This window comes from Euphorbia lathyris, chromosome 10, assembly GCF_963576675.1.
Source record: "Euphorbia lathyris chromosome 10, ddEupLath1.1, whole genome shotgun sequence".
NCBI lineage: Eukaryota > Viridiplantae > Streptophyta > Magnoliopsida > Malpighiales > Euphorbiaceae > Euphorbia > Euphorbia lathyris.
This window is the reverse complement of record NC_088919.1, coordinates 20579884-20607851: the sequence shown is the minus strand read 5'-3', so window position 1 is coordinate 20607851 and position 27968 is coordinate 20579884. Positions and strand designations below refer to the sequence as shown.

The 27968-nt window shown below is 33.9% G+C and overlaps 3 protein-coding genes across 3 annotated transcripts; 1 reads left to right on the top strand and 2 right to left on the bottom strand.

Moving 5' to 3' along the window:
• Positions 1-5299: 5299 nt before the first annotated feature.
• Positions 5300-6540, top strand: LOC136208041 (WUSCHEL-related homeobox 6). Its single transcript, XM_065998885.1, has 4 exons — positions 5300-5454; positions 5546-5863; positions 5997-6076; positions 6235-6540. The coding sequence occupies exons 1-4, from the start codon at positions 5349-5351 to the stop codon at positions 6538-6540; spliced, it is 810 nt and encodes a 269-aa protein (XP_065854957.1). The 5' UTR covers positions 5300-5348.
• A 4649-nt stretch (positions 6541-11189) lies between these two features.
• Positions 11190-15776, bottom strand: LOC136209805 (phytanoyl-CoA dioxygenase). Its single transcript, XM_066001396.1, has 9 exons — positions 15600-15776; positions 15380-15504; positions 15219-15279; positions 13974-14042; positions 13729-13847; positions 12846-12993; positions 12586-12730; positions 12387-12473; positions 11190-11413 (listed from the first exon to the last, which is right to left on the bottom strand). The coding sequence occupies exons 1-9, from the start codon at positions 15652-15654 to the stop codon at positions 11371-11373; spliced, it is 852 nt and encodes a 283-aa protein (XP_065857468.1). The 5' UTR covers positions 15655-15776; the 3' UTR covers positions 11190-11370.
• A 2205-nt stretch (positions 15777-17981) lies between these two features.
• LOC136208660 (protein ESMERALDA 1) lies at positions 17982-27350 on the bottom strand. Its single transcript, XM_065999756.1, has 10 exons — positions 26577-27350; positions 25277-25346; positions 22986-23053; positions 22761-22849; positions 21684-21881; positions 20741-20945; positions 20470-20637; positions 19281-19448; positions 19018-19208; positions 17982-18645 (listed from the first exon to the last, which is right to left on the bottom strand). Exons 1-10 carry the CDS (start codon positions 26949-26951, stop codon positions 18489-18491), a joined length of 1689 nt encoding a protein of 562 aa, XP_065855828.1. The 5' UTR covers positions 26952-27350; the 3' UTR covers positions 17982-18488.
• Between the last annotated feature and the right edge of the window lie 618 nt (positions 27351-27968).

The window sequence follows — 27968 nt, the reverse complement described above, 5'->3', positions numbered from 1 at the left end:
AACTTATAATTACAACGTTTTCAATACCCGAACTACCTTTTAATTGGATCACGGTTCGTACTGGGATATCAAAACGAGGTTTTTTACTTCAAAACAAAACCGAACGTTTATCTAACAAGAGACGGGAATTAAATAAATATGAAAAATTAAATAAAACGTGATAAATAAATAAATGACAAAATAAATAAAATTATAACATAAAAACTAAATCAAGGAAAAGAAATAAATAAAATAAAATAAAACGAGTCTAGTCCTCGGATAATACCTCAAGTTCGGTATCTGACAGTCGAAGCCGATTGATTCCACGAGTCGTGATTTTCCGGTTTTTTGTGTTTTTTTAGTAAAAATTTAACTTTGGAAAATTTGGATTTTTTTGGGAAAAAAAATATTTTCTCCAAAAAATTGACTTTCTCTCTCTAAAAATGTTTAGAGTGAGAAAGCTCCAAAAATCCTCCCCCTTAAAATGCATGGGGATCCGTGCCTTTTATAGGCAAACGGGTCCCCGGACCAATGGGCGACGCCCGAGTAAAATCGGGCGTCGCCCAAAGGGTTGGGCGGCCGCCCAAAGCATGTTGGGCGGCCGCCCAACCTTGCGTTGGGCTACCGTCAAACATTGTTGGGCGGCCGCCCAACCTCGCGTTGGGCTACCGCCCAACATTGTTGGGCGGTCGCCCAACAGCGTTGGGCGAGCGCCCAACTGTCGTTGGGCGTCCGCCCGACGCGGTTGGGCGCTCGCCCACCGGCCGTCGGGGCGCGTCTCGCACCGTCGGGCGTGCATGCCCCGCGACCGTCGAGCTCATGTTCCACGCCATCGGGCGTCCACGTGTCGTGACCGCCGGGCTTGCGTTCCGCGCCGTCGGGCGTCCACGCGTTGTGACCACCGAACGTGTGTTTCGCGCTACCGGGCGCACACGCCCCGTGGTCGATGAGCGCGCGCCCCGCGTTGCCAAGCTCGTGCATTGCTCGGACGTCAAGCGCGTGCTATTCGTGGTTGGACGCGTGCGTCCGACGAGCGTCGAGCGCACGCTTTGCGTCGTCGAGCGGGTGTCCGACTGTCGTCGAACGCGCGTCGGCTGCCGCTAAGCACTCGCACTACGCATATCACAACAGCGACCCACTGTAACTTATTTATTTTATTTTGTTCGAAACTTCCGGAATCAATCGCTTCAACCGTCTTGTTTTCAGGTTTTCGTCACAGGTCCTCCGACTCGGTGTCTACAACAACCCTATATTTAACCTTTGTAACGCACTGCATTAAAAGGTCAACAAAGCTCGATGGGAATCCAAGGTTCAATAACATCTCCTGAAGAAATTTCCATTCCACCCTGTCATATGCTTTAGACATATCAAGCTTAAGAGCAGCCATACCACTTGAAACCCTTCTAGTCCTCTGGTGGAGATAATGATTCACCTCAAATGCCAACATAACATTATCGGAGATTAGTCTGCCTGCGATAAAGGCACTCTGGGATGAAGATATAAGAACATGAAAGACTTTCTTTAACCGATTAGCTAAGACTTTAGAGATAATTTTGTATATCACATTACAAAGAGCTATCGGTCTCAAGTCAGAAACCATCTCAGGTTTTGATTTTTTGGATATTAATACAATATCTATATATAATATAAAACAGTAACGATGGAGCTGAGGTGTCACTTCCTCCTTTTTTACTGATAAAAAATATAATATAAAATATAATATATTAACTTTAGTTATATTATTATATTTATTTATAAAAAGATTATTTTATCCGTAATATATCTAAGAGTTCTACATAATTTAAATTAATCTTTAAAATCTCTCTAATTCTCTGCATATCTATATCTAAAAGTTCTACATAATTTAAATTAGTCCCTAAAATCTCTCTAATTCTCTGCATATCTATATATAATATAAAATAGTAACGATGGAGCTGAGGTGTCACTTCCTCCTTTTTTACTGATAAAAAATATAATATAAAATATAATATATTAACTTTAGTTATATTATTATATTTATTTGTAAAAAGATTATTATATATGTACTATATCTAAGAGATCTACATAATTTAAATTAATCCCTAAAATCTCTCTAATTCTCTGCATATCTATATCTAAAAGTTATACATAATTTAAATTAATCCCTAAAATATCTCTAATTACCTGCATATCTATATCTAAAAGTTCTACATAATTAAAATTACTCCCTAAAATCTCTCTAATTCTCTGCATATCTATATATAATATAAAACAGTAACGATGGAGCTGAGGTGTCACTTCCTCCTTTTTTACTGATAAAAAATATAATATAAAAGATCTATATATAATATAAAACAGTAACGATGGAGCTGAGGTGTCACTTCCTCCTTTTTTACTGATAAAAAATATAATAAAAAATATAATATATTAACTTTAGTTATATTATTATATTTATTTATATAAAGATTATTTTATCCGTATTATATCTAAGAGTTCTACAGAATTTAAATTAATCCCTAAAATCTCTCTAATTCTCTGTATATCTATATATAATATAAAACAGTAACGATGGAGCTGAGGTGTCACTCTTTTCTTTTTTACTGATAAAAAATATAATATAAAATATAATATATTAACTTGAGTTATATTATTATATTTATTTATAAAAAGATTATTTTATCTGTACTATATCTAAGAGTTCTACAGAATTTAAATTAATCCTTAAAATCTTTCTAATTCTCTGCATATCTATATCTAAAAGTTCTACATAATTTAAATTAATCCCTAAAATCTCTCTAATTTTCTGTATATCTATATCCAAAAGTTCTGCATAATTTAAATTAATCCCTAAAATCCATCTAATTCTCTGCATATCTATATTCTATATATAATATAAAATAGTAACGATGGAGCTGAGGTGTCACTTCCTCCTTTTTTACTAATAAAAAATATAATAAAAAATATAATATATTAACTTTAGTTATATTATTATATTTATTTATAAAAAGATTATTTTATCCGTACTATATCTAAGAGTTCTACAGAATTTAAATTAATCTCTAAAATCTCTCTAATTCTCTGCATATCTATATCTAAAAGTTCTACATAATTTAAATTAGTCCCTAAAATCTCTCTATTTCTTTGCATATCTATATATAATATAAAACAGTAACGATGGAGCTGAGGTGTCACTTCCTCCTTTTTTATATCATTAATTGTAATTATTAATTATATTTTTGTTAATATTTATATATTAAGATGAATCCGTGCATCGCACGGGTCAAAAACTAGTTAGTTTCATGAATCTCATCAGGCAACACTCCAGAATTTAACCATAACAAACAAGCTTCAGTAACATGACTTCCTACTACATCCCAAAATTTCTGATAAAATCCGGGGTTAAAACCATCAGGTCCAGGGCTTTTGTCAAATCCAATTTTTTTTAATCTAATTATATAAATTAATCATGTTATTAATATATATATCTAATTAATAAATATTAAAAAATATTTATTTTCATCAAAAAAATATATTATCAGTTAATATTTATTATTTAATTACATAAATATTATTTTTTTGAAAGGTTGTATAAATATTATTCATCATCAATTATTTTATTTAATAAAAAATTAATTGAATAAAAATAATAAATATGATATTATATAACGTACGAAAACATAAAAGATAAATGATTTTTAATAAATAACCACTGGGGAAATTTATAGTTAGAATGGAGGGTGAATAGAAAAGTGGAGTTGACATTTCTAGCCACTCCAAATAATTTTGATATTATGTAGAGTTGCTCTAAGTCTTTCTTTTGGCGCAAAAATTTAAAACCTAATAGTCCAAGATGTCACATAAATATCATGTCAACTATTTTTGACCACATGAGAAATTAAAACTTAGCTTTTTTTTTTTTTCTTATAATCCTAATTATTATGCCCAAGTGGTGACGTAATAAGACCTGCATGGTGGTATATATGTCCGGTAAATTGATTTTCTTTGTTTAGGTTAAGAAGAATAAAGGGTGGCCCGGTCGCATTACGCGACCCCGCTGAGCGAGGGTTCGGGGAGGAGTCCCACCACAAGGGTTTATTGGGGGCAAGCCTTCCCTTGTCAATTTAATTGGCAAGAGAGGCCGCTCCTAAGACTCAAACCCGTGACCTCTGGTCACACGACAACAACGTTTTACCGTTGCGCCAAGGCTCGCCCTCAGGTTAAGAAGAATAACATAAAGAAATAAAACTCAAACGGATCTATAAGTGTAATTAAGCGATAAAAAATTGAATCTTTGTCAAGGGTCGAGGTTTGATTCCCTTCATCTGTTAAAATTTAATCATTGATAATAGGCAATTTGTAAATTTTACTGTACGGATTTGTCCTGACTTTAAGAAGGGTAAACCTACTTGTAAAACTTTTTGTATACACAAAAATTTAGGAAACAATTTATATATGGCTTCAACTATAGCAACTCTAACCACGAAAACAAAATTCGAGGTGACTTGTGATAAAAATGATTTGCTTAGGAGTGGATGCAAATGATTAGAGTTATAATCGAGCCGAGCTTTAACCTGTTCAATCTCGGTTCGCTATAAAATTAACGAGTTTGAGCCCGAGCCGATTTTAACCTGCTCAACATCGGCTTACTATAAATTTAACGAGCTCGAATCCGAGTTGAGCTTTGACTTGCTCAAGCTCGGCTTAGCTCATTAGAAAATAAACGAGTTCGAGCTGAGCTTTGAGCTTGTTTGGAGCCCAACATCATCTTTGAACTTGGTTCATTAAGAAAATTATCTAATCATGAATTGTTTGTGAGTAAATTGTTAATTATATTTATGAAGTTTGCTCGCAAATAGCTCTTTAATGGTGTATATAAACAAGCTCACAAACAAAGTTCGTGAATAAACAAACAAGTTGCTTACAAATAATTGTCTTTTACTCATTTATTATGTTTGTGAACGAACTCATCTAATAGCAAATGAAATAATATTACGTTTAGATATTTGTGAACTAACACAAAACTATATAGTTTTCTACAAAACTAAAATTTGTTCATAAATATTCTAATCGAGCATGCTCGCAAGCTTTGGTATGCTCAAGCTCGGCTCATTTACGAACTGAACCAGTAAATCATGCTCACGAGCGGCTCGTTTACAAATCGAACCGAGTCTACTTGAATTTTTATCGAACCGCTTGGGAGCGACTCGACTCATTTATAGCCCCACAAATGATAGTGAAGAATGGGGTTAAGTAAATAATGGAAAGAAAAGTAGAAAGGAGGTAGGGTCAGCCTATATATAGCCATGCAAATCTACTTGGTGATTGTTGAAGAAGGAAAGGGAGTAATATATTCTGTTATACGATTCCTGTGAATTCAAAACTAGAGAGAAATGAATAAAAAAGATATGAAAGGTTCACTGAATCTTGGAGAATTCTTGCCTATTACATCAACATCAACAACTTCTACTCTTCCTTATTCCAATCTTCTACGACTAGGTATGCTATTTCTCCATATAATTATATATACTCTCTTTTTTGAGCTTCATATAATATAAATGTATTCTATTGCTATATGCATGACATTCAGGTTTAGATATTAGTAATAATGAAATATCGGTGGAGCAACCGAGTTCGCGGTGGAATCCAACGGCAGAGCAGGTATTAGCACTGGAAGAAATGTACAGAAGAGGAACAAGAACACCATCTGCTGATCAAATCCAACAAATAGCTTCACAACTCCGTCGCTTTGGAAAGATTGAAGGAAAGAATGTCTTCTACTGGTTTCAAAACCATAAAGCTAGGGAAAGACAAAAACGCCGTCGTGAAGCCGACACTATTACTACTACTTCTCATAAATTCCTCAATCTTATTCATCATGCTGCATTCTTGGATAACAAAGATTCAGGTCTCTTCTCTTGAAATCATTCATATAATAATATACTAACATTTTTCTCCTTTTTACAACAAAGTTGCAGTAGAAGAAACACACTTAAATATGTGATGTGATGATCATTGATCTATATGTTTGACTTTTTTAGATGTAATGAAAGGGTTGAAGCCAGCATTTCAAATTCAATTTGAACAGAAAAGGACCTTAAACTGCACTGACAATTTAGAGGTATGGTCTTCCTGTTTTTATGAATAGGTCAAAAAGAAAGGTAATGATGAGGTATTCTGATATTGCATAAAAAAGAGGCTCTCAAATTGTAGAACTTTACAGTAGTTGAAAATATGAAAATGGGATTGTGTTGTGTTGAGGGAGCTTTTCCAATGCAGCGAGGAGGAACAGGAGAAAGCAGAGGTGGGTGGGCAGTATTTGAGGAGAAAGAGAAGAATTACACGTGGCATGATGTGAACAACATTGAACCCATAAATAATAATAATAATAATATTGAAGAGTTTGAGGAGGTTGAAACACTGGAGTTATTTCCAGTATTCAAAAGTAGTAGTGAAGAAGAAGAAGAAGAAGAAAAAAGTAAGAAAGGGATTAGAAGGAGAAAAGTGGAGGAGATGAAGAAGAACGACAGAAAAGTACCAAGAAGAGCCATAAATACAATGCAGTATTTTGAGTTTCTGAATTAGGTAACCCATGTGGCCTGTGAACTTTAATATGTTGACACTTTGTTTTTTAGTTGCAATTTCAGACTCTTCTTTCTTTTTCTCATATAACGACATCTACTTTTTAATGTATATTTCCCTAAAATGCATTTCAAACATGTTCATTTCTTCCTATCTACACCTCCTTTTACTATTATTATTGTTCATCCATCCCTCTGTTATGTGGAAATTTCTTGGGCAGGCTTGTCTATTTTGTAGACCTTGTTTTAATATTCAAAAATCAGAGTTGATGTTGAAGTGACCCTAAATTGGTCTCACCCACATTTAATTATTTATGCTTTTAGGTATTTATATATACCTATAATTAATAATATGGTATTTTTGTGTATGTTCAATTATCAACATATTCCAATCCAAACTTGTTCTTCTTGGAAAATAAACAATTAATACCCCTCAATTTAATTACGTACCTCAGATTAACATAATACTACATGAAATCAGAATTAACTTATCTTTCAATCATGATAGATACATATTAGAATTAATAGAAAATAAGAGTATTATAACAAAACTATCGTGGTTAAAAAAACTTACTTGTATAGCAGCAATTTGAAAGTCAAACATATACTAGTACTAAAAAAGTTTTTTTTCATAGATTTCCGATCCTAGTGTCTAAATATGAATTAGAGGTTCTCCAAGTGACATGGAAAATCAGGTCAGGTGCTTAATAGAAAAACTCTTATTTAAATGCCTTTTTCTACTTCATTTTCGAACACATAAAATATACAAACGAAAAACTTGTACAACTTTTTGTGCTCCTTCTTTCCCATTCTTCTGCTCGATTGATGATAACTTTTTTGTTCACGATTGAGTTCGACCTAACAGTTAATGTTGATACGAAGGTTGATAGTATTTTTTAATTTTGCTTTCTTTGTAATTTTTAATTACGGATAAAAATGCAAAAATACCCCTAAAGTTTAAAATTGTACAATTTTACTTTTAATGTTTGTAGCCAAGATCAATTTTACTTTTAATGTTTGTAGCCAAGATCAATTTTACTTCTAATGTTTGCAGCCAAGAACAATATTCTCGGCCATGAATTTTGTAATCTACACTTCACATGTGAGTCATTTTATCACTTATTAGCAATAAATCATAAACATATTATTAGACGTGATTTTTTTTTAAATTAAAAAATATACTATCTTTTGTACAAGTTGGACAAAAAAAATTTCAAAAAATTTCATCGAATTTATAAATATTAATCTCTAATTCTATTATTAAATTACATAAAATATGATATATTTTTTTAAACAAACTGATGTGCAATTAATGCAGAATAAAGACAAAATATATGGTTTGTAATAATGTCCGGAATTGACCAAACTTGTCAATATTAAGAATAAAATTGCATCATTTTTAATGTTAGGGATAAAATTGATCATGTATGTAAATATTAGAGGTATTTTTACATCTTATCCCTCTAGATTACTAAATTAAGTATAAGTATAATTATGTTGTTTGTGTTAGTTATTTTATGCAATGTAATGAAACCATAAATTAAATTTAAAATAAGAAAGGAACATGATGTAAAAGTATTTTGCAGAAAGGTTTACCAAGAGTTTCTACTGAAAATGCCAGGTAATACAGTCTGTATATATAATCCAAAGTCGGATAATTAAGCAGTAGTAGCAATTAATATTATATAATTATGCATGCATATAATTGCATGGCCAGATCGCAATGAAGATAATAATTAATTATTTAGTTTGATTAGAATCTTGTCGTATGTACGATTTATAATTACTTGTTGACATATTGATTGATTGCGGAAATAATTAAAGTACGTCAATCTATATATATCTATTCATTACGGGGTTAACTCATTTTGTGCACTACTAAATTATTATACTCACCACACCACATCATTTACTGCCCTATGGGTTTCATTTTTCAATTTTTTCACTTACAGATTGAAACACGTGTAAATAGATGTTAATATACCAAGTTAATTAATAATCGGATTTTTTTTTTTTTTTTTTGATGCAATCGGATCATGTTTAATGAGTCAATTCACTTAATTAATGAATTTTTTTTAGTTTCCACAAAAATGAATGTTTTTAGTATTATGTAAAAGTGTGTAATTTTATTACATTTTTAAATATTTATAAGCTATTGTAGTAGTTTAACCCTTAATACTCTCTCTGTTTTATTTTAATTGTTTTTAAGGTTTCTACACAAATATTAAAAAACCTATTAATTAACCTAAAAAATAGTTAAATATTACCTTATTACCCTCTTCCAATTAATGCTTAAATTTCTCTGCAAATTTTTTTCCTCTTATTATATGAGGACAAAGTTGGAAAAAACACATTTAATACTCGTTGAAAAGTGTAAAACATCAAATAATTTTTCCTCAAAACGACAATTATTATGAAACGGAGGGAGTATGAACGAAAATTGGGAAATCATTGGTGGTGAAGCCAACCTTGTATTGTTAAGGATGCAAAAATATAAACACAAATTGAGGAGATAAACTAATTTTAAGGGTAAATTATATAACTTTTGTCATTTTTCACACTTTGATGTACAACCTTCAATTTTACACACAAAATTAATATGACAAGTTGTATACCACGTATGTGTCATGGAATCGATTGAACTAAAAGCTCGAACTGGGTTGTCGGGACTTGAACCCTCGACCGTTCGCATCCCGCCATGTGTTTTTAATTCCACAAATTAATGAGGTGGCTAGGACTCGAACCCTCGACCTTTAGGTCGAAGAGGCTCTGATACCATGTCATGGAACCGATTAAACTAAAAGCTCGAACTGATAGTTAAGGTCCAGTCATATATCTTATATTAATCTCCGACAGTATGTAATCTACCCTAATTTTAAATATTATTAATGTAGCACTGTGTACACAAATCATTTACGCCACATATTATACAGAAATGATTTGCATTGCCGTTTAGGCATATTCTATCTCATGAAACGTATAGAGACCAAGTGTCCATAATTTCACACCAAGGTAGCTCAGCTAGCTAGTCAGAGCAGAGCTACTTTGTCTCCTAAGAAGTTAATCAACTTAAAATTTTCCCTATACAATTTTATTGTGTTTTCTCTCTCAAAATTACGTACTTTTGGCCCCTCGATATCTTTACATTGCCGGTATAGCCCAGTAGATTCACGTAAATTGCATAATTTAATTTTCAGTTGACCCCAAAAGAAATTTGTCTGCTCTTGGACCTAATTCAATCCTATTGAATTTAATAACTTGTATACATGTTATTCCGTTCAAAATAAAATCAATAATACTTTGCCCATAATCACAATTGAATGCTGACAACATTTTCATTGAACAATGAAATGTGAAAAGTGTAAACAAAACAGATAATGGAACTTACTAAAAGCCTATTATTTTATTCATAATTGTAATATAAAACACAATCATGAAGCTGAAATGTACCAGATCATTTTGTCCATTCTCTCTCTATTTTCCTTTTATATATATGTATTGACACTGAAACTTTTGTAGGGTTATCATCACTGAATGTCTGGTGCTTAGTGAAAAAAAAAAAAGCAAAGAGAAAGATAAAATAAACAATAAGAAAAAACAAGAAAAGAGCTGAATAGAAAGAAGAAAAAGAGAGAAACTTACATGGGCAAGGGAAGGGAGAAGGTGATCCAGTGAATTGGCATTAAATGCAGTTTGGATGAAAATAGGGGGATGCTGTTGCTGTTGCTGTGATTCTGCCTCCACTTTTGACTCCAATTTCTCTATGTTGTCTTTTTTCACACACACACACACTCAATCAATGTCCTTCCTTCCACTGCCACAATAAGACAACAAAGATCCCGCAGTTGGCAACTACATTTACTTAACTCCCACTTCGCTTTTGTACCTACTTTTATCACTCTCTCCCTCTCCCCCATCCCCATCCCTCTGTCACTGCCACTCCTCACTCCTTTCAACTCTAGTTTCTGCTCTTTGTGTTGCCCAATGCCATGCTCTCTCCAATTCTATCATCATTTTTCAACTTCCAGGATGGGTCCACTCACCTACACCAAATCACTACTCTATCTATCCCTTACCTATTTCATGCATCACATGATCGTCAATATTTACTTACTTCTATTTCATAACAATAAAATCCTTACTAACAATACATTATATATGCTATATAGTAGAAATATTACCATATGTTGCATGCATATGTCTCATCTAGACTATGTTCATATGTGCACACATCAATGATTGTTTTGAGATGTTACTAATTCAAATTCAAAACAGTTCACTCTTTCCTCCACACTCAACTTACACCTTGACAATTTCATTACTAGCAAGCAATGGACTGGGAAACTCAAGAGAGCTTTTTACATCATTCACTGTTGTGAAGTAAAAGAAGAAAATATATCCTAGTACAAGTAGTGGAAATTGCACGACATAGATAGCTATTTGTCCCTCCTAAAAAAAATGCCTACACAAGACTGCTTTCCAGTATAGCAAAAAAACAGCACTACTTATTAGACAGAAGATAGATGCTTTGATGACAAATAGATATTGAGCAAACACTATTACTTGATAATAGAAAGCAAATTACAGGAGGAAACAAATTCCTTCATTAGTAAAGTTTCATTAACTATTAGAACATGTAATAGGCTCTAGAAAGAAAGAAATGTAGGACCAATTTCCCATCAACATAAACAGATTAAAATATTACAATGTTGGTACAGCTTTTTTTATTAGCTCTTAATGTACATGATAACAAAAAAAAAATATTATACCCCATTTCACTAGGTTGCAACTGAGAAAAGTTCACTATGTAAAGCTATGGATCTGTTAGGCTACATCAAGACACATACAGAGGCTCTGGCTCAACTTTCCTTCTGATCCTGGAGAAGATTTGAAGCAAACAAAGATAAGCATGCAATATAGAAAAGCAACTGGACGGCATATAGATGCTGCAATATCATATTTCACAGTATTCAATTCCCAAGAGAAGGGCCAAAAAGGCAGCCAAAACTTATACACTGAAGTTAGAATGAAATGTTGATGTCAATGACAAGGAATTTATCCTTGGGATCAAGAATAAATGCCACATTCTTAACACAACTGGTCCTTAATATATTTTAGAGAAGAGAAAACAATAAGAAATAGCTACAATAGGACGAATACAGTCCATAAATTACAATATGGTGAGCATGAACTAGTAAAATTGAAAGGAACAGTTTGTTCACTAGGAGACTGTCCGGACCATTAGATGGAAAAATGTATTTCCTTGGGACCTTATGGAAAGAAGTTAGATTTTCCCTTTTTCTTATCTTTCTACCCTTGCAGCAATGTCACAAAGAAATGACACTATTAAGCATTAACAAAACAAAACCATTTGATTCATTTCCTTGATATAGCTTTATTCCCCAGGATCTATATAGTTTCACTCTTCTCAGCTCTTATAGCCAACATAATCAGATATTATTATGACAGTAGTAGACAACACTGAGTTCTCGTACAACACAGCATACCTATACTCTACAAACCAAAATTTTCACAAACTAGTAAATGCAAACAAACAAATCACGACTAGACACTCATATGAGCACTTACACACAAGATGAAGAACATTTCATCAACTGAATGTATATTCATCTTCCTAAGGAGGGATGAAAAATTGAGTTCTTTGGTAAATGAGTCTGAAGTCAAATGTAAGCATATTTCAAAAGATTAAGTCAATAAAAATTAAAGAGATTCCCAAGGAACAAATTATTTAGCTTGCTTAACTACTGCAGTTCATAAACTTTTAGCAGTAGATGAAATATAAAGCTTGTAATAGAAAAAGAAGAAGCCGTAATATGCTCCTTGACTAACCAATTATCTTGTGCCCATTTGCAGCCATCAGTATCAACTACATGCAAGCTATACGCATGCCTTGATTTTGGGGACTGATTCTCGAAACTACAGCCCATTCACAAGAGAAAAGATAGTGTTAGTTGGAAAGCTGTTGAGAAAAAATAGCACTTCTCAATCCATGTTACAGCAAATTAGAAATCATCATGTGAATTCATACCTTTGATGAATAAGATCGCCATGAATGACAACCAAAGAACCAGCTTTCACTTCAATAGGCACAAAATCCTTTTGGTCATATGAAGGGGACGGGCGATCAAAGTACACACCCTGCTCCCCCCTAAGAAACCTTCTAACAAGACCATCTGAGAACAAAAAACAAAATAAAAGACTACCTATTAAGCCATTTCCATATCTAAATGTGCTTACATATATATAAGGAATAAAAAAGAAAGGGTCAAGTTGAACATCAGAAGATACTTTTATGAGATTCAGGAATGGCCCATAGGCAACCATTTGTCACTGTTGCATCTTCCAGGGCCAGCCACAGCCCTGTGCAAGTTGTTGGTTCAGTATACAGAAATGAGTTGTCCTGATGTGGCACTACTTCACCTCCAATACCAGGTTGCTGTTAACACAAATAACCAAAATGCAATTGAAAAGGAGTCAAATATACAACAACTTACCCCAAAACTGGACATCCAAGCTTTTGAAGGAAAAGAGGTAATCCATTTTGAATTTCAAGACTCATGACCAATCTAATCAAAGTGGTGAAAAACTATGTTTACCGTAGGTTAGGTGTCTTTCAAAGTTAGCCATTTCTCATGACCAATCTAAGCAAGGTTGTGAAATATTATGTTTACTGTAGGTGTCTTTCAGAGTTAGACATATCTCCAAAACAATGGACGCATCATGCAGCTATATTTTCAGAGCTTGTGGTATATTCAGATAATCCAATCACAATGTTTTAGCCATGAAATTTAGCACATAGGCCTGGATCCTGGACTGTATCTAATAAGTATATATACAGTGCGATTATGAAATGTATAACTTAATTTCTTTTTGAGGCACACCAATTGCAGTTAATCTTCATATCCTAAAAGTCCACAGTCATCACTTAGAGTACGATTTTTTCCATGCTATAAAAAATGATACTGCCATAAAATCAAAACATTTCCTTGACCATGTTTGTTTTAAACAGAAATCTGTGACAGGTCTGACTTGACTAGAAGGCCATGATCACCTAAAGTTCTGAAAGGAAAATATAAGGAATAAATAGTATGTTCATCGTTCACTGATGCTTTATAGTGCCCCAATTCAACAAGCAGCCAGGAAACCTTGAGCACCTCAAATTATTACGTACCTTAAAAATGTACATGGATTGAATAACAACCGGCCTTTTGTAATCCAAGGAAATTAACATGCTTGCAAATTTTTCAGAGGAAGACAATTCTTTAAACACTGGTTCATGTTCATGCAGGGCTGCAAATATATTCCATATATTGGAGAAAAGTTAGAAACATCTGCTTCTTCAACTGCAGTGAAATAAATCAGGTACACATTTTAGGACGTTAAGTAATGGAATATATTGCAGCTTCAACAACATACCATGGCCAACTTTGTTGATAGAGAGTTGCTTTGGTTGTTGTAAGTTTCCATCATTGCCAAATGCTTTCTCTGCCAAATACATAACAATTGTTAATTGATTACTTGCAAGCTAACAATAATCTCCCTAAAGCACCAAAATTGATTGATGGAACTTAAATGTACTATAGTAAGTAAAATTAACATTTCCTTTATTAGATTAGAAAGGCCAATATTGCACACAAAAAAGGAATTGATCCACTACTATGATGCATGGGAGCTTTGATTTTAAAGTTATTTCCACATTTAAAAAATGTCTCATAAAATGAAATTCTTATAAAATTTTACAAAACATTTCGAGTCAGGATTACATAATTTAAAGCAACTGAAAATCTTGAGCCAGTCACATTGTCTAAATCCCTATGTTCTGGATAGTCTTCAGGCTTTCAAAATGAAAAAACTTTCTTTTGTTTCCCTCTCATGAAAATTGTAAAACTTAAGTATATCTAAATGGATTTGATATATGTGATTTTTACTTCATTATATTTAAAAATGAAGAATTCCGTATACATCCATATACTTTAATATTTATAAGCGTACCCTTATATCTTTATTGTTCACATGTTTACTCATGTTTCTGTTCCTGTTTCTATATTTATAAAATCAGAGTTCCTCTTACTGTTCGTTTTTTTGGTGGAAAATAATTTTCCTTAAACAAACATTTTCCAAAAAAAAAAAAGAAATTATTTTCCATTGTTTAGTAGGAGTATAATTGAAGACGACAATCATGGTAGGAGGAGTCAAAGTAATGTTGAAGTTATTTTCCCTTGTTTTTGAAAGATTTTCCAGAAATTATTTTCCTTTGACTTGAATTCCTTTCGAGTCACAGACATAGGAAAATAAGGAAGAATATTTTACATGAAACAAAAGGAGCCTATTGTTCAGTTTTGTTCTGGTTTCCATACTACATAAACTATAGGATCCCGTTAAAGAACACAGCAAAGACACCAAAGAGCAAAAGAATGCAGTATTCCAAACTACAAAACTCAACTTCATTTCATTTTGTACACTATCATTGTGCTAACCAAATTTCAAAGACAAATTAGGAACGCTTTTTCCTTCTCCAATACTATTATAGTATTATCATCTCCATTCATCATTAGTAAAAGGATATAAATAACAAATAGATAAGTTCAATAATCAACTATATCTCAGCAAAGCAAAATAAAGCAGAAAATATCTACAACAAAAAGTAACAAAATTCAATACCTTCGAAGAAAAAGGAGATATTCTCGGCACTCTCGAAGAAGTAATTATCAGTTACCCTTTGCTAAGATTTTATTTTTAAAAAAAAAAACTATTCAATTCAAGATAACTGAATAAGATGAAAACTCAAAATCAAATTTAAAGAAAATGGATTGGGTATGAACCTGATTTTTGGTGGAGAAAATTGAGGCCTTGGAGTTGTAGTCAAATTCATCAAGCAATTTCTCCATTCTCTTCATCATGCCATCGATTTCTTGAGTGTCCGAAAATGATTCTATCACAAGATAACCTGCAGGAAAAGAAAAATGTATAGTTATTAATTTCAAAAAATTAAAACAGCGGATTTCAGCTGAGTGGAAGTAGAATTTCAAATTGATTGGCTACCTTGAGAATGAAAGAAATGGAGCTGATCGGAAGTGAGATTTCCGGTGATTCCCATGGCTTTAGTAGTCTGTTCGGCGTCGAAGTAGACGATGAAAACCAATATCTTGCTGGTGAGGTAGTAATTTTTAAAACGGCTCTCGTTCCGTCTGCTTCAGGCAATAATACTTTCGTTGAATCGGGTAGAGCTTTGAGGATATTGCGGGTAAGGTCATGGCAAAATAATATTTTTGCACCCTTCTAATTGACGGCATTTCGACTTTCGTCCCAAATACTTTAGTTTCATGAAATTTAGCTCCTAATTTTTAATTTTAATTAAATTGTCTCTTAAATCTAAGAATTTCAATCATATCCCGAAAACAATACACTCAATCAATTAAATTAAAAAGGAGATATACATCTTATTTCATTGGTGTTATATATATATATATATATATATATATATGCAAATAGCACCAATTAATTAGTTGAATGCATTTCTCATATATATTGTAGAATTTCTTCTTAAATTTTTAATAGAGAGAACTACCGAGTTTAAAAAGTCACGCTATAATTAAAATTTTATTAATATATTTATACAAATACCAAGTATGATGATTCTACATACTCAGAAAGCTCAAGGACTACTTAAAAAATAGAGTTTAAAAATTTTAATATAATAAAGTTGTAAATTTTATGCATATGCAAAAACCTCCATGTGATTATAAAGTTTATAAACACAAATCTGAAATTTCCAAATTAACTTACAAAAATAATTTTTTTTACTAAAATCGTTAAGAGAAATATGAGTTATTATTTTTTATACTTCAAAATGTTGTCTCTCTAATACGTGAGAGGTGTCGTCAGCTCCACTTTGTGAACGGTTATTTTGAGAGTTTCGTCAGTTTTTCTCCGACTGTGTCTTGCTCGCCATGATTTTGTTTTTCTGTAATTTGGTAGTTTGGGTTGTGATGGATCTCGGGTTAGGAAGTCTGCAGATAACCAAGGTAGAGAGTGATGACATCGATATCTCTGAAACGGCTGAAAAAATTATTGATCGCAATAATAGTTTATCCCTAATTGGGAGGTTCGCAACAGACAAATCAATTAATTTCAACGTCATGTGGAATCGGATGGCAGCTTTATGGCGACTAGGGTAGGGGTGTAGCTATTTCATGCTCTTGTAGCCCCAAAATGCATGAATATATAATCATACTCAAATAAATTCCCCCTCCCCAACTTCCCTCCCAAAAAAGCTCAAAATGTCCAAATTTGACTATCACCCTAGATCTAATGTCGTACACACTCATCTTCAGCCATTAAATAATGTCAACAACTAGTAGATACCTCTTACATAATAAAGAAAAGTATAAGGAACTTTTCTATGAAGACCGTTAACAAAATATGAATATGTTTGAAATAGAACAAATGCTACTAAAATGTCTAAGAATGATGTAAAACCAACAAATTGTAGTGAAAGCTCAGTGAAAACCTTTAGAAGCTTATCCTTGTTGCGTGTCAGTAGTATTTTTGTGGTGTTGTTAAGGTTGGAAATGAGTAAATAGTAGAGAGAAAAATCATTGTCCCTAAAATCTGAAAATTGTCTTTCTTTCTAAAAATGTCACTTTATGGCTAAAAAGAACAAGATGGAAGAATCGATGTATGACGATCATAAATCGTCATATGACACTTGTAAAAAGTGTGGGACAGTGCACGTGAAAAAAAGACTAACACGTCACTGTTGATATAACAGGAGGAATGAGTTGCAAACCTGTATAAGCCCTTAGCCGATAACAATACTATTTAGATGACACCATATGGCTCAAATTGACACTTTTCCCAAGTTTTAGATTAGTTTGGACTTCTAACATTTCACCCGACCACTATTTAAGAAGTCTTGCTTTACTATCCTCGTCGAGTTTAAAAACCAGTGCTTACAATTTGCGTTTGTTATAATGAGACTATTTAAGATTGATACCCATATGGTAGGATTCTTCTATAGCTAATCCTACTACCATACAAACAACTTGAAAGATGTATTTGGTTACACTATCTTCCAGGCTATTTTATATTGCACTTTGTTAGGTAGAAATTCGAAAATATTAATCCTACTACCATACAAACAACTTGGAAGAAGTATTATTTGGCTATTCTCTCGTTCTATTGGTCGATCTGGATTCCTTTGAGAGTAAGAGATAAGTGTAAAGGGACAGAATTGTGAAGCAAACATAAAGTTGGAGATATTTGCTAAGTTGAAGGAATATTAAAGATGGAATAAGAGAATCAATGTCAACGCCACGGGGGCATACGTAAATCTGTATAGAAAAAGAATAAATGAACGGGGTAGTAATCAAATAAATCAATACAATATGAGGTACAACAAAAACACAGCTTCAAGAAAAAAGAAAAAAGAAAATCAATGCCCTGATATCTGGTAAATAAATGTACAAAAGCTTCATCCTCTAGATTCTACAGTCCTACAAGTGAATCAAACCCCAATCAATTTACAAGCATGACAAAAACACGGGTACCAAAGAATCGAATGTATCATTTTACAGCTTGTTAGATACAGCAGCAGCTGCAGCAGCATGTTTAAAAACAATGCTCAGTTAATACCCAGATAATTCCTGCAATAAAAAAAGAAAAAAGAAAAAAGAAGAATTGTTTGTGTTCTCCGGCATCGCATCATGTACAGAAAAATAGATGCAGTTCCCCCTATCTCCAATCCCAGGAATTCGTCTCATCTCCAATAAAATCTTTAAAGCTCCCAAAATTGTGCGGAGTCCCTCTCGCCGTAGGGAAAGGGGTTCAAAAAATCAAAGAATTACAACACCCAAAAATGGGGGTCAGCAGCTACATGCTTGTCAAATTACAGGTAGAAGAACCAACTCTTGAAATCTCTCTTCAAACTGATCACGCAGCTTTTGGTTTTGATTCTGTCTTGTTCATTCGACACATGCAATCTGGGCACGGAAATGAATATATAGAATCATTTGGCCTTTTCATTTCAAATCCCTTTGCATCACTGTGAGACCTCATACTCAGCATATGTCGCTTAAAACTCTTCCATCTGACAGTAAGGGAAAATGAAGTGAATGAACAATGTGAAGTGAACCACCTTCTCTTTCTGTTAAATGACCACAGATTTTAGAATAGCATGTTATCTGCTCCTACTCTTTCTTATCTATACAACACTTGGGTAAATATCTAGCTAAGGAAGGAGTTAGCAAACGTTGAGGCCAATCTGTTGAGTTCCAAAAGATGCATAGGGTTCAACAAATCAGAAACCCTATTCTGATGATTTTTGCACTTGTAAACTATCAGAAACCCTTCATTGTTATCTTCAACTTCAATTAAGCCTTATTCTGATGATTTTACATCGAAATCTACAATATAATAGAAGAGTTGGAAAAGGAAAGAGAGGAATGGAGTAAATGCATACCCAAGATTTGGATTATCTAAGAGCACTGCTAATTTCCTCTTGTCTGGCCTGATTGTCTTGGAATGCCCACCATACAAAAATCTTCTATGGCCCATGAGAAAATGCGGAAAATTCCCACCTTGAGTTGTAACAAATACTTCACTATGAAGACAAACAGTGTAGTCTATCGCTGCCATCCTAGAAGAATAGTTCTGAAAGCAGCAGCACGAGTTACTTAAAACTGAGCCAGACTCAAAATGGATGGAGAAAAAAAAATTGATTACCTTGAATGGAGCAAGTTCATCCTCTGAAGCCAGCATTTCTTTTGTTTGCAAATTAGGGAACATTTCCAACAGCGGGGCCATATATTTTTCAGCATTATATATCCTCCCAGATGCCAAATAGATAAATGTGTTTCTGTCAAATCCCATTCCCCTAAGCATCAAGCCTACCTGATAAGAAAAAAAACAAAGAAAACCTATTCAATTCAATAATAATCCTTTTCACAGAGGCATATGAGAGTAAAATTACTTCAAGATTTATCAGCAATGAACTGATTGATAATTATAAGTATTTGGGAGAAACATATTCATTTAAATCTCTACTTGTGAATTTTGACTAAGATATTCATTTAAAACTCTACTTGTAAGTATTTGGGAGAAAAACAAATTCATTTAAAACTCTACTTGTGAGTTGCGCGCCTCTAGGGTATGTTTTGACTAAGATATGCCATATTTTCTGAGGGGTAAAACTGCAGTCTTTATCATGTTTATCTAAAAATCGCAAAACTTCCTAAGAATAATAAGGACATTCCCAGGGAAACAGCTTTATTGATATCATTGACCATCTGTATCACAAAGGTGACTCTCTGAAGCAGGGAAATGAACACATAAGAATCACAACTGCATTGCAGATATAAGCATGCAAGCCCTATTCTATTTCTCGAGGATAGAAGTTCAGCTTTCAAGGAAATAGTTTAAAAAATATATATGAGAGTTCGTTTCGCTCCTTCCAATAACAAGGAGGCATCAATCCTAACTATTTGCTGTGCTCTTTCAATGGACCACTACACCTAAAAGCACGACAGTAGAAACATAGATGCATATGTGTGTGTATAAGCAGTTATCACAGTTACACCTTAAGAAGAAAAAGATCATGAACTATTTGAACACAGACCCGAATAAAACTCAGTCCATTCAAATATAGAAGAAAAACAGGTTAATAAATTTCCATAAGACTTCCATGATACAGTTACAAACTTGTCTATTATCAAATAAACTATTCATTCATGCCTTTGAAACACCAAACGTGATGCAATGTTTTTCTGGACGGCTAAAGCTTTGTTTCATTGGCTAATAAAACAAATTACAGAGGCAACAACAAACCACAACTTTTAAGTTATATATGAGAACATATGCAATAGAAATCTAGGATTGCTGGTTAAAGAAATGATATCATGGCGGTGTGTTTTACCTCTAAAGGAGTAAGGGGACACTTCCCATTGAGCCTGATTGCTCCAGGACGTATTGTACGACCAGGCTTCGTAAATTTCCCTTTCCAACCTCTTTCTCTTGCTGCCCTCATGTCTTGTTCTTCTTGCTCTCCACCGTCAAATACACAACAAGAGAACGCAACCATGTCCTGCAAATTCATTTGAAGCAAACAGTAAGGGGGGAAAAAGCAAAATATTCCACTCTTTACAACCATGACAGAGCACTAGCAATATAACATCTATAATACCAACCTCCTCAAAGCGAAGATGAACAGAAACATACTTTCTACCATGGTTTGCACTGCTTTCTTTCATTCTTGCAACTAGAGTTTCTCCCAAAGTTAATATAGGATTTGAAAATCTTAAGGCTTCATAGTTTGCCAAACATCTAAGTCTTTGGACAGCAGGAGGAGCATCGAATGACAATCGATTTGCAAATGGAGAAATCCTTATGACCCTGAATCAATAAAGAAACCAACAAAATAATTTTAATACATCAATTTCGAATAAAAAGTAGACATCCAGAAACCACCAGTCATCAATAACCACCATGATGCAACTCATGAGAGCACCATTACAAGACCATGACCACATACACAAGCAATACTTAAACACCTCTTAAATTTTGAGCTATTGAGCATACTCGGAGCCTCTTTATAAGGCTCTGGTTGGACTTACTAGTCAATTTAGTGAGCCAAGCTCACGCTCACTTACCCAAACAAAGGGATATACATATACCTTAGTATACATAAACTGTAAAGTAGAATTTGCACATTAAACCAAAAGAAGTTGGAATTTAGGTGCTCATGAAGCTAATAAGTCAGGCCAACCAGCATCAACGGTATAACAGTTTCATTTAGACATAGTTAATACACATTATTTATACAAACATGAAGCAGGAAATGAGAAGCTCGCACATGGACCACCGCTACCAAATCAAATCATACTAGTGATGGATGCATGATAAAATACCAAATAACAACGTATGCAATAGAAACCAGACTTCCTGATGAAAAATTTTAAGAAGTAAAGCAGATTATTGATTACTAGCAAACCACCCAAATATGATGATAATAATAATAATAATAATAAACAGTAAGAATCATGAAATATGGTTTTTAACCATCCAAAATGAACAGAAAACCAAGTGAAACAAATTGCGAAAAATTATCTTATATCTAGAAGTATAACCCACTTTTCTTCCAGAAGCTTTGGAAGGACAACGTCCTTGTAGTACTGAATGGGTGACCATGCTTTCACTCTGAAGTTGTAGACATTGGACATGTTACGATCAAAGCGTTCCATAAGATATTCAGGAATATTGTCAACTATCTGTACATCATTTTCCAAGGTATTGATGAAGAAATCCTCGTCATAAATGTCTTTAAATTTGCTGGCCGCGCAAAAATCCAAGTCAGATATTTTGGTCATTGTCCAATAACTAGGACAAGAAACGGAATTCAATATCCTATACTCATGCATTTAAACAATTAACCATAAATGAAGTAAAAGCAATATTTATCTAATTTAACTTTATTTGTGACTCAATTTTCTTGGGGAAAAAAACAGATAAGAGATAGTTCTCCTGCAGGTAGTTTCGGTTAATGTGCAACAGTTCTATCCAGACAGAAAAGACAACATATCTTTCAGGAAGCTATTCATGTCAACAGCTTATGTAATAGCAATCTAATGACAAGATGAAGTGGGATAACCTTATGTATTTCTTAGAAAAGATTAGACTTGCAACCATACATGTGAGATACGATGCAGCCTGCACACAGTAGGAGAAGCCAGTAACTGCTAAACAAACCCAGGTTAAACTATCCATTTCATTGAAATCTACCCAACCCAATCATCCAGGATTCCATATAGAAAGGTATCTTTTATTTTGTCAAAGATGCTAGTAAGACCAAAAGTTAATACTCCTCAACCGCATGATATGACTATCATACACGAGACCATTTTTACTTTGATCAGATAGCATTTGCAGCCAGAAAGTGTTAATAAACAGCATTTTTATGTTATTTGTCTAAACTCTAAACAGGAAGACTGAAATGTGTACGTAATATTTATAAAGAACAGAGATATCCATATGATATCTCCTTTACCAGTTACTATCATCCGAAAAGAGTGAAGTTAATTACCTCTGATAAAATAATCCTACATTTACATTGAAAGTCATGCTGATAAAGTCCTATATAATCATACTATCAATTATCAACACAATGCATATGGTCCAAGTTATTTCGCTACAGAATGACAGCGGTCAAACCTGGGATCTCTCCAGATGCTATGAAAGTGAAAATTTGGGATTAGAAGTGTTGCATTTAAATAGCCTGCCACAGCAACTGCATTGCATATCTGCAAAGCGTTCAGAAAATTTGTTTTGAGAAGTACATTAATTTGTCTGCGTTTAGGGGAGACATAAAAGGATGAACATAAGAAAAGCTTCACATATATAAACATGAAATGGGCAAAAGTAAAGAATCAAACCAACCGATGTCCTCTGCTGATTCAGGCCACCATTCGCCTCAACATATATGTAACCATTTGATTCAGGTACGCCTATCACAAAAAATTGTCAACAATGGTAAAGTTCAATATACATAGACAAGAAACATGCACATTATACAGAAAAAAATAAAGGATAAAAGAAAGTTTAGAAATATGACTATAAAAATTATATACATGACTAAGAACTGGTTACACTTGGTGAAATATCTAAGAAAAGAAAAATCCACTTTACAACAGTAAAGGCTCTTGAGTCCTTGACTGATAATACACAATCAAGAACATTATAGATCATACAGTTTGGACAAATATTACATGGATGCAGTGAATGCCAAGTGGCTTAATTCAAGTCTGTGACCCAAGACTCCATACGGAAATCCAAATAAATTCTATTACGTTTGAGTAGGGAATAAAAGAGGGCTACTTTTTTCTGCAGCTTCAGGCAATTGGTAGTTGGAAAACACAGTAGATGAATGGCAAAGGTAGGCTACGTCACGCAGATGGAAGTAATTGTAGCAACAATGACCATTATAGAAAATAATAGGGCAAATACCAGCACCCATAGCTATTCGGAGACCATAATTGCAATGTGAAGAAACTTTCAACAGTAGCAATGGCATCACATGCAGTATTGTGGACAAAGTGAAAGTGCTTTCAGATAATATCAATATGTCAGCAGAATAGGAAAGGAATACAGCAGAACCATACAAGATTGCTTTCAGGAATAGACTTGCAATCTTTGCTTCACACACAATTCAAGACCAACACGGACAAATAAGCAACTTGGTGGTGCTATAAAAAGTATCTCTCTCTTGATTACAGATACCAAGAGTGACTTACTAGAATCAAAGGACTCTAAAAGTTAAGGAAAAAGATTTTTCAAAATAATACAATAAAATTTCAAAGCCACTACACTCAGAAATCTAAACTTTTTTTCTGAATGAAGATAATGGAAAATAAAAGATGCTTTGGAGCTGCAAAATACTTCTTCCTCAATTACAGATCGATTGGGTCTTAAGAAAAAACTTAACCAAAAAATGATGCTTTCTAAAAGTTCTGCTAAAAGAAATTTCAAATAACAATAAAAAAAAAAAAAGGGCGGCCCGGTCGCATTACGCGTCCCCGCTGAGCGAGGGTCCGGGGAGGGGTCCCACCACAAGGGTGTATTGGGGGCAAGCCTTCCCTTGCCAATTTAATTGGCAAGAGGCCGCTCCTAAGACTCGAACCCGTGACCTCTGGTCACACGGCAACAACGTTTTACCGTTGCGCCAAGGCTCGCCCTCTATGGTTGATAAATTAAATGGCATCCGTCAATTAATTGTTGATGCAGTAAGAAGTTACCAGGCGTCAGAGCTATGTAATTAAATAACAATACCAGAATTAAAATTTAAGCTTTCTAAAAAACAATGACAGAAATCGACCACACCTCACTGTAACGATAATCTCAATCACTCTAGAGGGACAGCGTGTTCCCTAAAAGCTACAGTCTTCAAGCAGAAAGAACTTATGTGCATTTTACTATTTCTAAGTCGTAAACTCGTGATTCTCGTGTAACAATGATGGCTTATCATAGGAGATGTTTTACATATAATCGATACAAAAATAACATATATATTGCAGCATAAAAGAAAACTGCACTCTATTTAATGAAAATAGCCAATGGGAAACGAACTCGCATGCAAAAGTGGACTCGTATGAAAGACTAGGAATTTACAAGTTTGAAAATATATAGTTGAACCAGAAAAATATCTCCAAAAAGACAAATACAATTAGAGGAAGCACTTGCTAGCTACAAACTATATTAATTAATTGACCTTAGAACAAATACGAGCTTCTATTATCAGCTGACACTTGAATCAACCGGTAAAAGAATATTGTTAAATACAATTCTGGAGTATGGATAAAGGAAAGATGTCAATCTATATAGCTCACTAGTGTATTCAACATTTGAGTTGAGTTGATTAAACAAATCCTAATAGAACATGGGTTTATGTCTCCTTGGGAGGTACCAAATAAATGACTACCTGAATTGGGATTTACGACAGCAATAATTTCGCAAACATAATGCTAAATCTAAAGAATAACTAGTTGCAAAGATAAGAAAATGTTGCAGAAAAAACACCAAAATGCAACATCGACCCTTACATCTAGTAAAACCCTTGGACTTGAGACTATATACATTATTACATATTAATACATTGATTGATTATTGACATCATCTGAAATCCCTAAGAAGCAAGAGAAAGAAAAACTAAAAGTTCCGAACATAAATCATACCTCCTGAAGACTTGTTCACACACGACCTCCACTCACCACTTCTATATGAGTTTTTCCATATGGTTGATAGCTACAATGAAATTAAAGTTGATGTCAGAGCTATGTAATTAAAATTATACACTAAAAATAAATTAATGGTGCAGCTTCCAAAAATAAGGAAAGTAGAGACTGAAGAGAACTAAATCCTACATTCTACAAACTCGACCTCGAATTGGAGAATACGAAACCCACATAACTATTGCCCATTGAGCTGAATAACGAGAAGATGCAAGCATATAATAGGCAGTGCTTTGCTAATGACTTCAGGAGACAGGATGGAGGAACTGGTATAGAGAGTATAAAATACAAATAAATAAACTAAAGATGAAACAAACTAAAATCTGAAGCAAAACTGAGAATCGCATTCCAAATTTGTAAATAAAACAATTAAATAGGATTTCATGGGAATCTAAAAATAAAAGGTAGAGGTCATTTCCACCAAGGTGAGTTTTTTAAAAAAACTGAAATTCTATTCTGACAATTGAACTCCATTTCCATTTCAAAATTTGTACTAGAACCAAGGGGAAAGAAACACTCTCAGGACTAAAATTTAAGTTCTATAGCAAATTCTAGGACGGGTTCTATACCATAATATGACAACCCTATAAAAATGAAAAAAAATAACAACAAGATATTGGTTTAAGCCAACTGTAAGGAGGCATTCTGGTTTCAACACTGGGCGTGCATTTCCAATAATGATAGTTTTTTCCGACCTCAAACTTCGTTGATAACCGAATAGATCTACAGTCCATTCCTGTAGCTGCTTTATTTACAGAAAAAACATGTTCTTCCAGAGAATAGTAACTAGCTAAAGAAAATTAGCTGATCACATCACCAAAACTATCAAAAAAAAAATGCTAAGATTGTATTTTGGAAAGTGAGTAATAATAGAAAACTCCCAGAAAAATGACGAAGATAAGGATGCATCTCTATATGCATCCAAATTAGTAAGAAACATAGCGTTCATAAAAGCGACCGTTGCAATTTCACAGTCAAATCAAATAGTTGAATTGATATAGTCCGATATCAGACAGAGACACCATGAAGCGATAACGAGCCGTCTTAGTCAATCACAACTAGAATTAGAATAGCATAGTTTCATTAGTGAGTTGGTTCTGATTTGCATACATGCAGAACCGAATAGCCGCTGCATTCTCACCAAAAGCATAGGCACAAACTCTAGTCTATGACGCCCTTAAGATCCCAATCTCGTAATCATCAGAAAAATTACCGGACCCATGGAGAAATGAAGAAAACTCACCGCATCAACAGAGGAATTATCCGCATCGATTTCAGGTCGGAGCTTGAGATAAAGGTGAGGACTCCGATAAATGGAGCCCGGAGCAGGCTTGTGCTTAATAACCGGAACGACATCAAAGGAGACGGTTCCCATATACAAAAGCATACCAGAGATGTAAATAAGAGGGGCAAACAAGAAAATCCCCTGGCGGCGAAGAAGAACAGAAAGAAGAACCCAAGCGAGACGATGGGCGAGGGTCCGACCTGGGGGGATGGGCGTGGGAGTAAAACGCTTGGAACGACTGTTCCCGGGGCGATACCTGGGAGAACGAAGCGGCGATTGTGGCGGTGAGGGAGTGGTGTGGCCGCTGCTCGGTAACCTGATCTTTGCGTGCATTTAGTATCCAAAAACTTTTGGATCTCTCGGTCTGAGGCTGTAAGGTGTGTGGTCCGTTATAGGTAGGTACTATACGACGTCGTCATGCGTAGAATTGCTCAGGTTCCGTGTTCGTCGGGTTTGAAATAATTCGGCTCTCTCCTTCTTCCCCTTCTGAAAAGTGTTACAGCGGAGAGGAAGGAAAGGAGACAGAGGGAAGAAAGAGAAGCACGTGCACATCTGATGTGTATAATTGTTCTTGGGTTGAAAGGAAAGTATATTAATTATTTTTCTTTATTAGTGGAGGAGAGGAATGGGTTGATTGATTGATTAGTTGTACTAAGTACAATTATGGAACCTCAATTTCATATTTAGGGAAGAAAGATTAAGATTGGAGATCAACAACAGATTCTGAATCCAAATTCAAATAGTAGTTCTTTTCTGTTTCCTATGTTTTAACACGCAATTAATGCTTGCCTCGTAAAAGGATTTATTTACATGCGACTTATGTGATTAGCATGCATCAAATACTTTGGCACTCCTCCAAAAATAAAATACTTTTGGAGCTTATTCATTATTTCGTTAATAAGAAAATAAAAATAAATAATAAAAACTGGTTTGTTGGATTTGTAAAAACAGCCTATATGATTTAAAAGTTTACAGTTAAAAGGATATGTAAGTAAATTTTTCTATTAGATAATACTTGTGATTTAGTTAATTTTCAAAGTTAGACATAGTATTTTAGATAATTTACAAAATCAGTCTCTTTAATTACTCTAAATTGCTCATTTTGAATAATAGTCACGACAACAATTTTTGAAGGAATGATTAAGTTTTTAAACTGCAAAATCACATATCCCTATTTCCAAACTTTTAAACCACGAGAATTATCTTTGCAAATCGTTCAAACCACAAAGTTTAATTTTTTGTACTTTTGCCTTCATTAATCATTCTAAACATAATTCTTTTATTTTAATTGATCAGTCTCACTCTGAACTTGTTCAAAAAGTTTGATTGACTTTTAAACTTTCTTGTTCT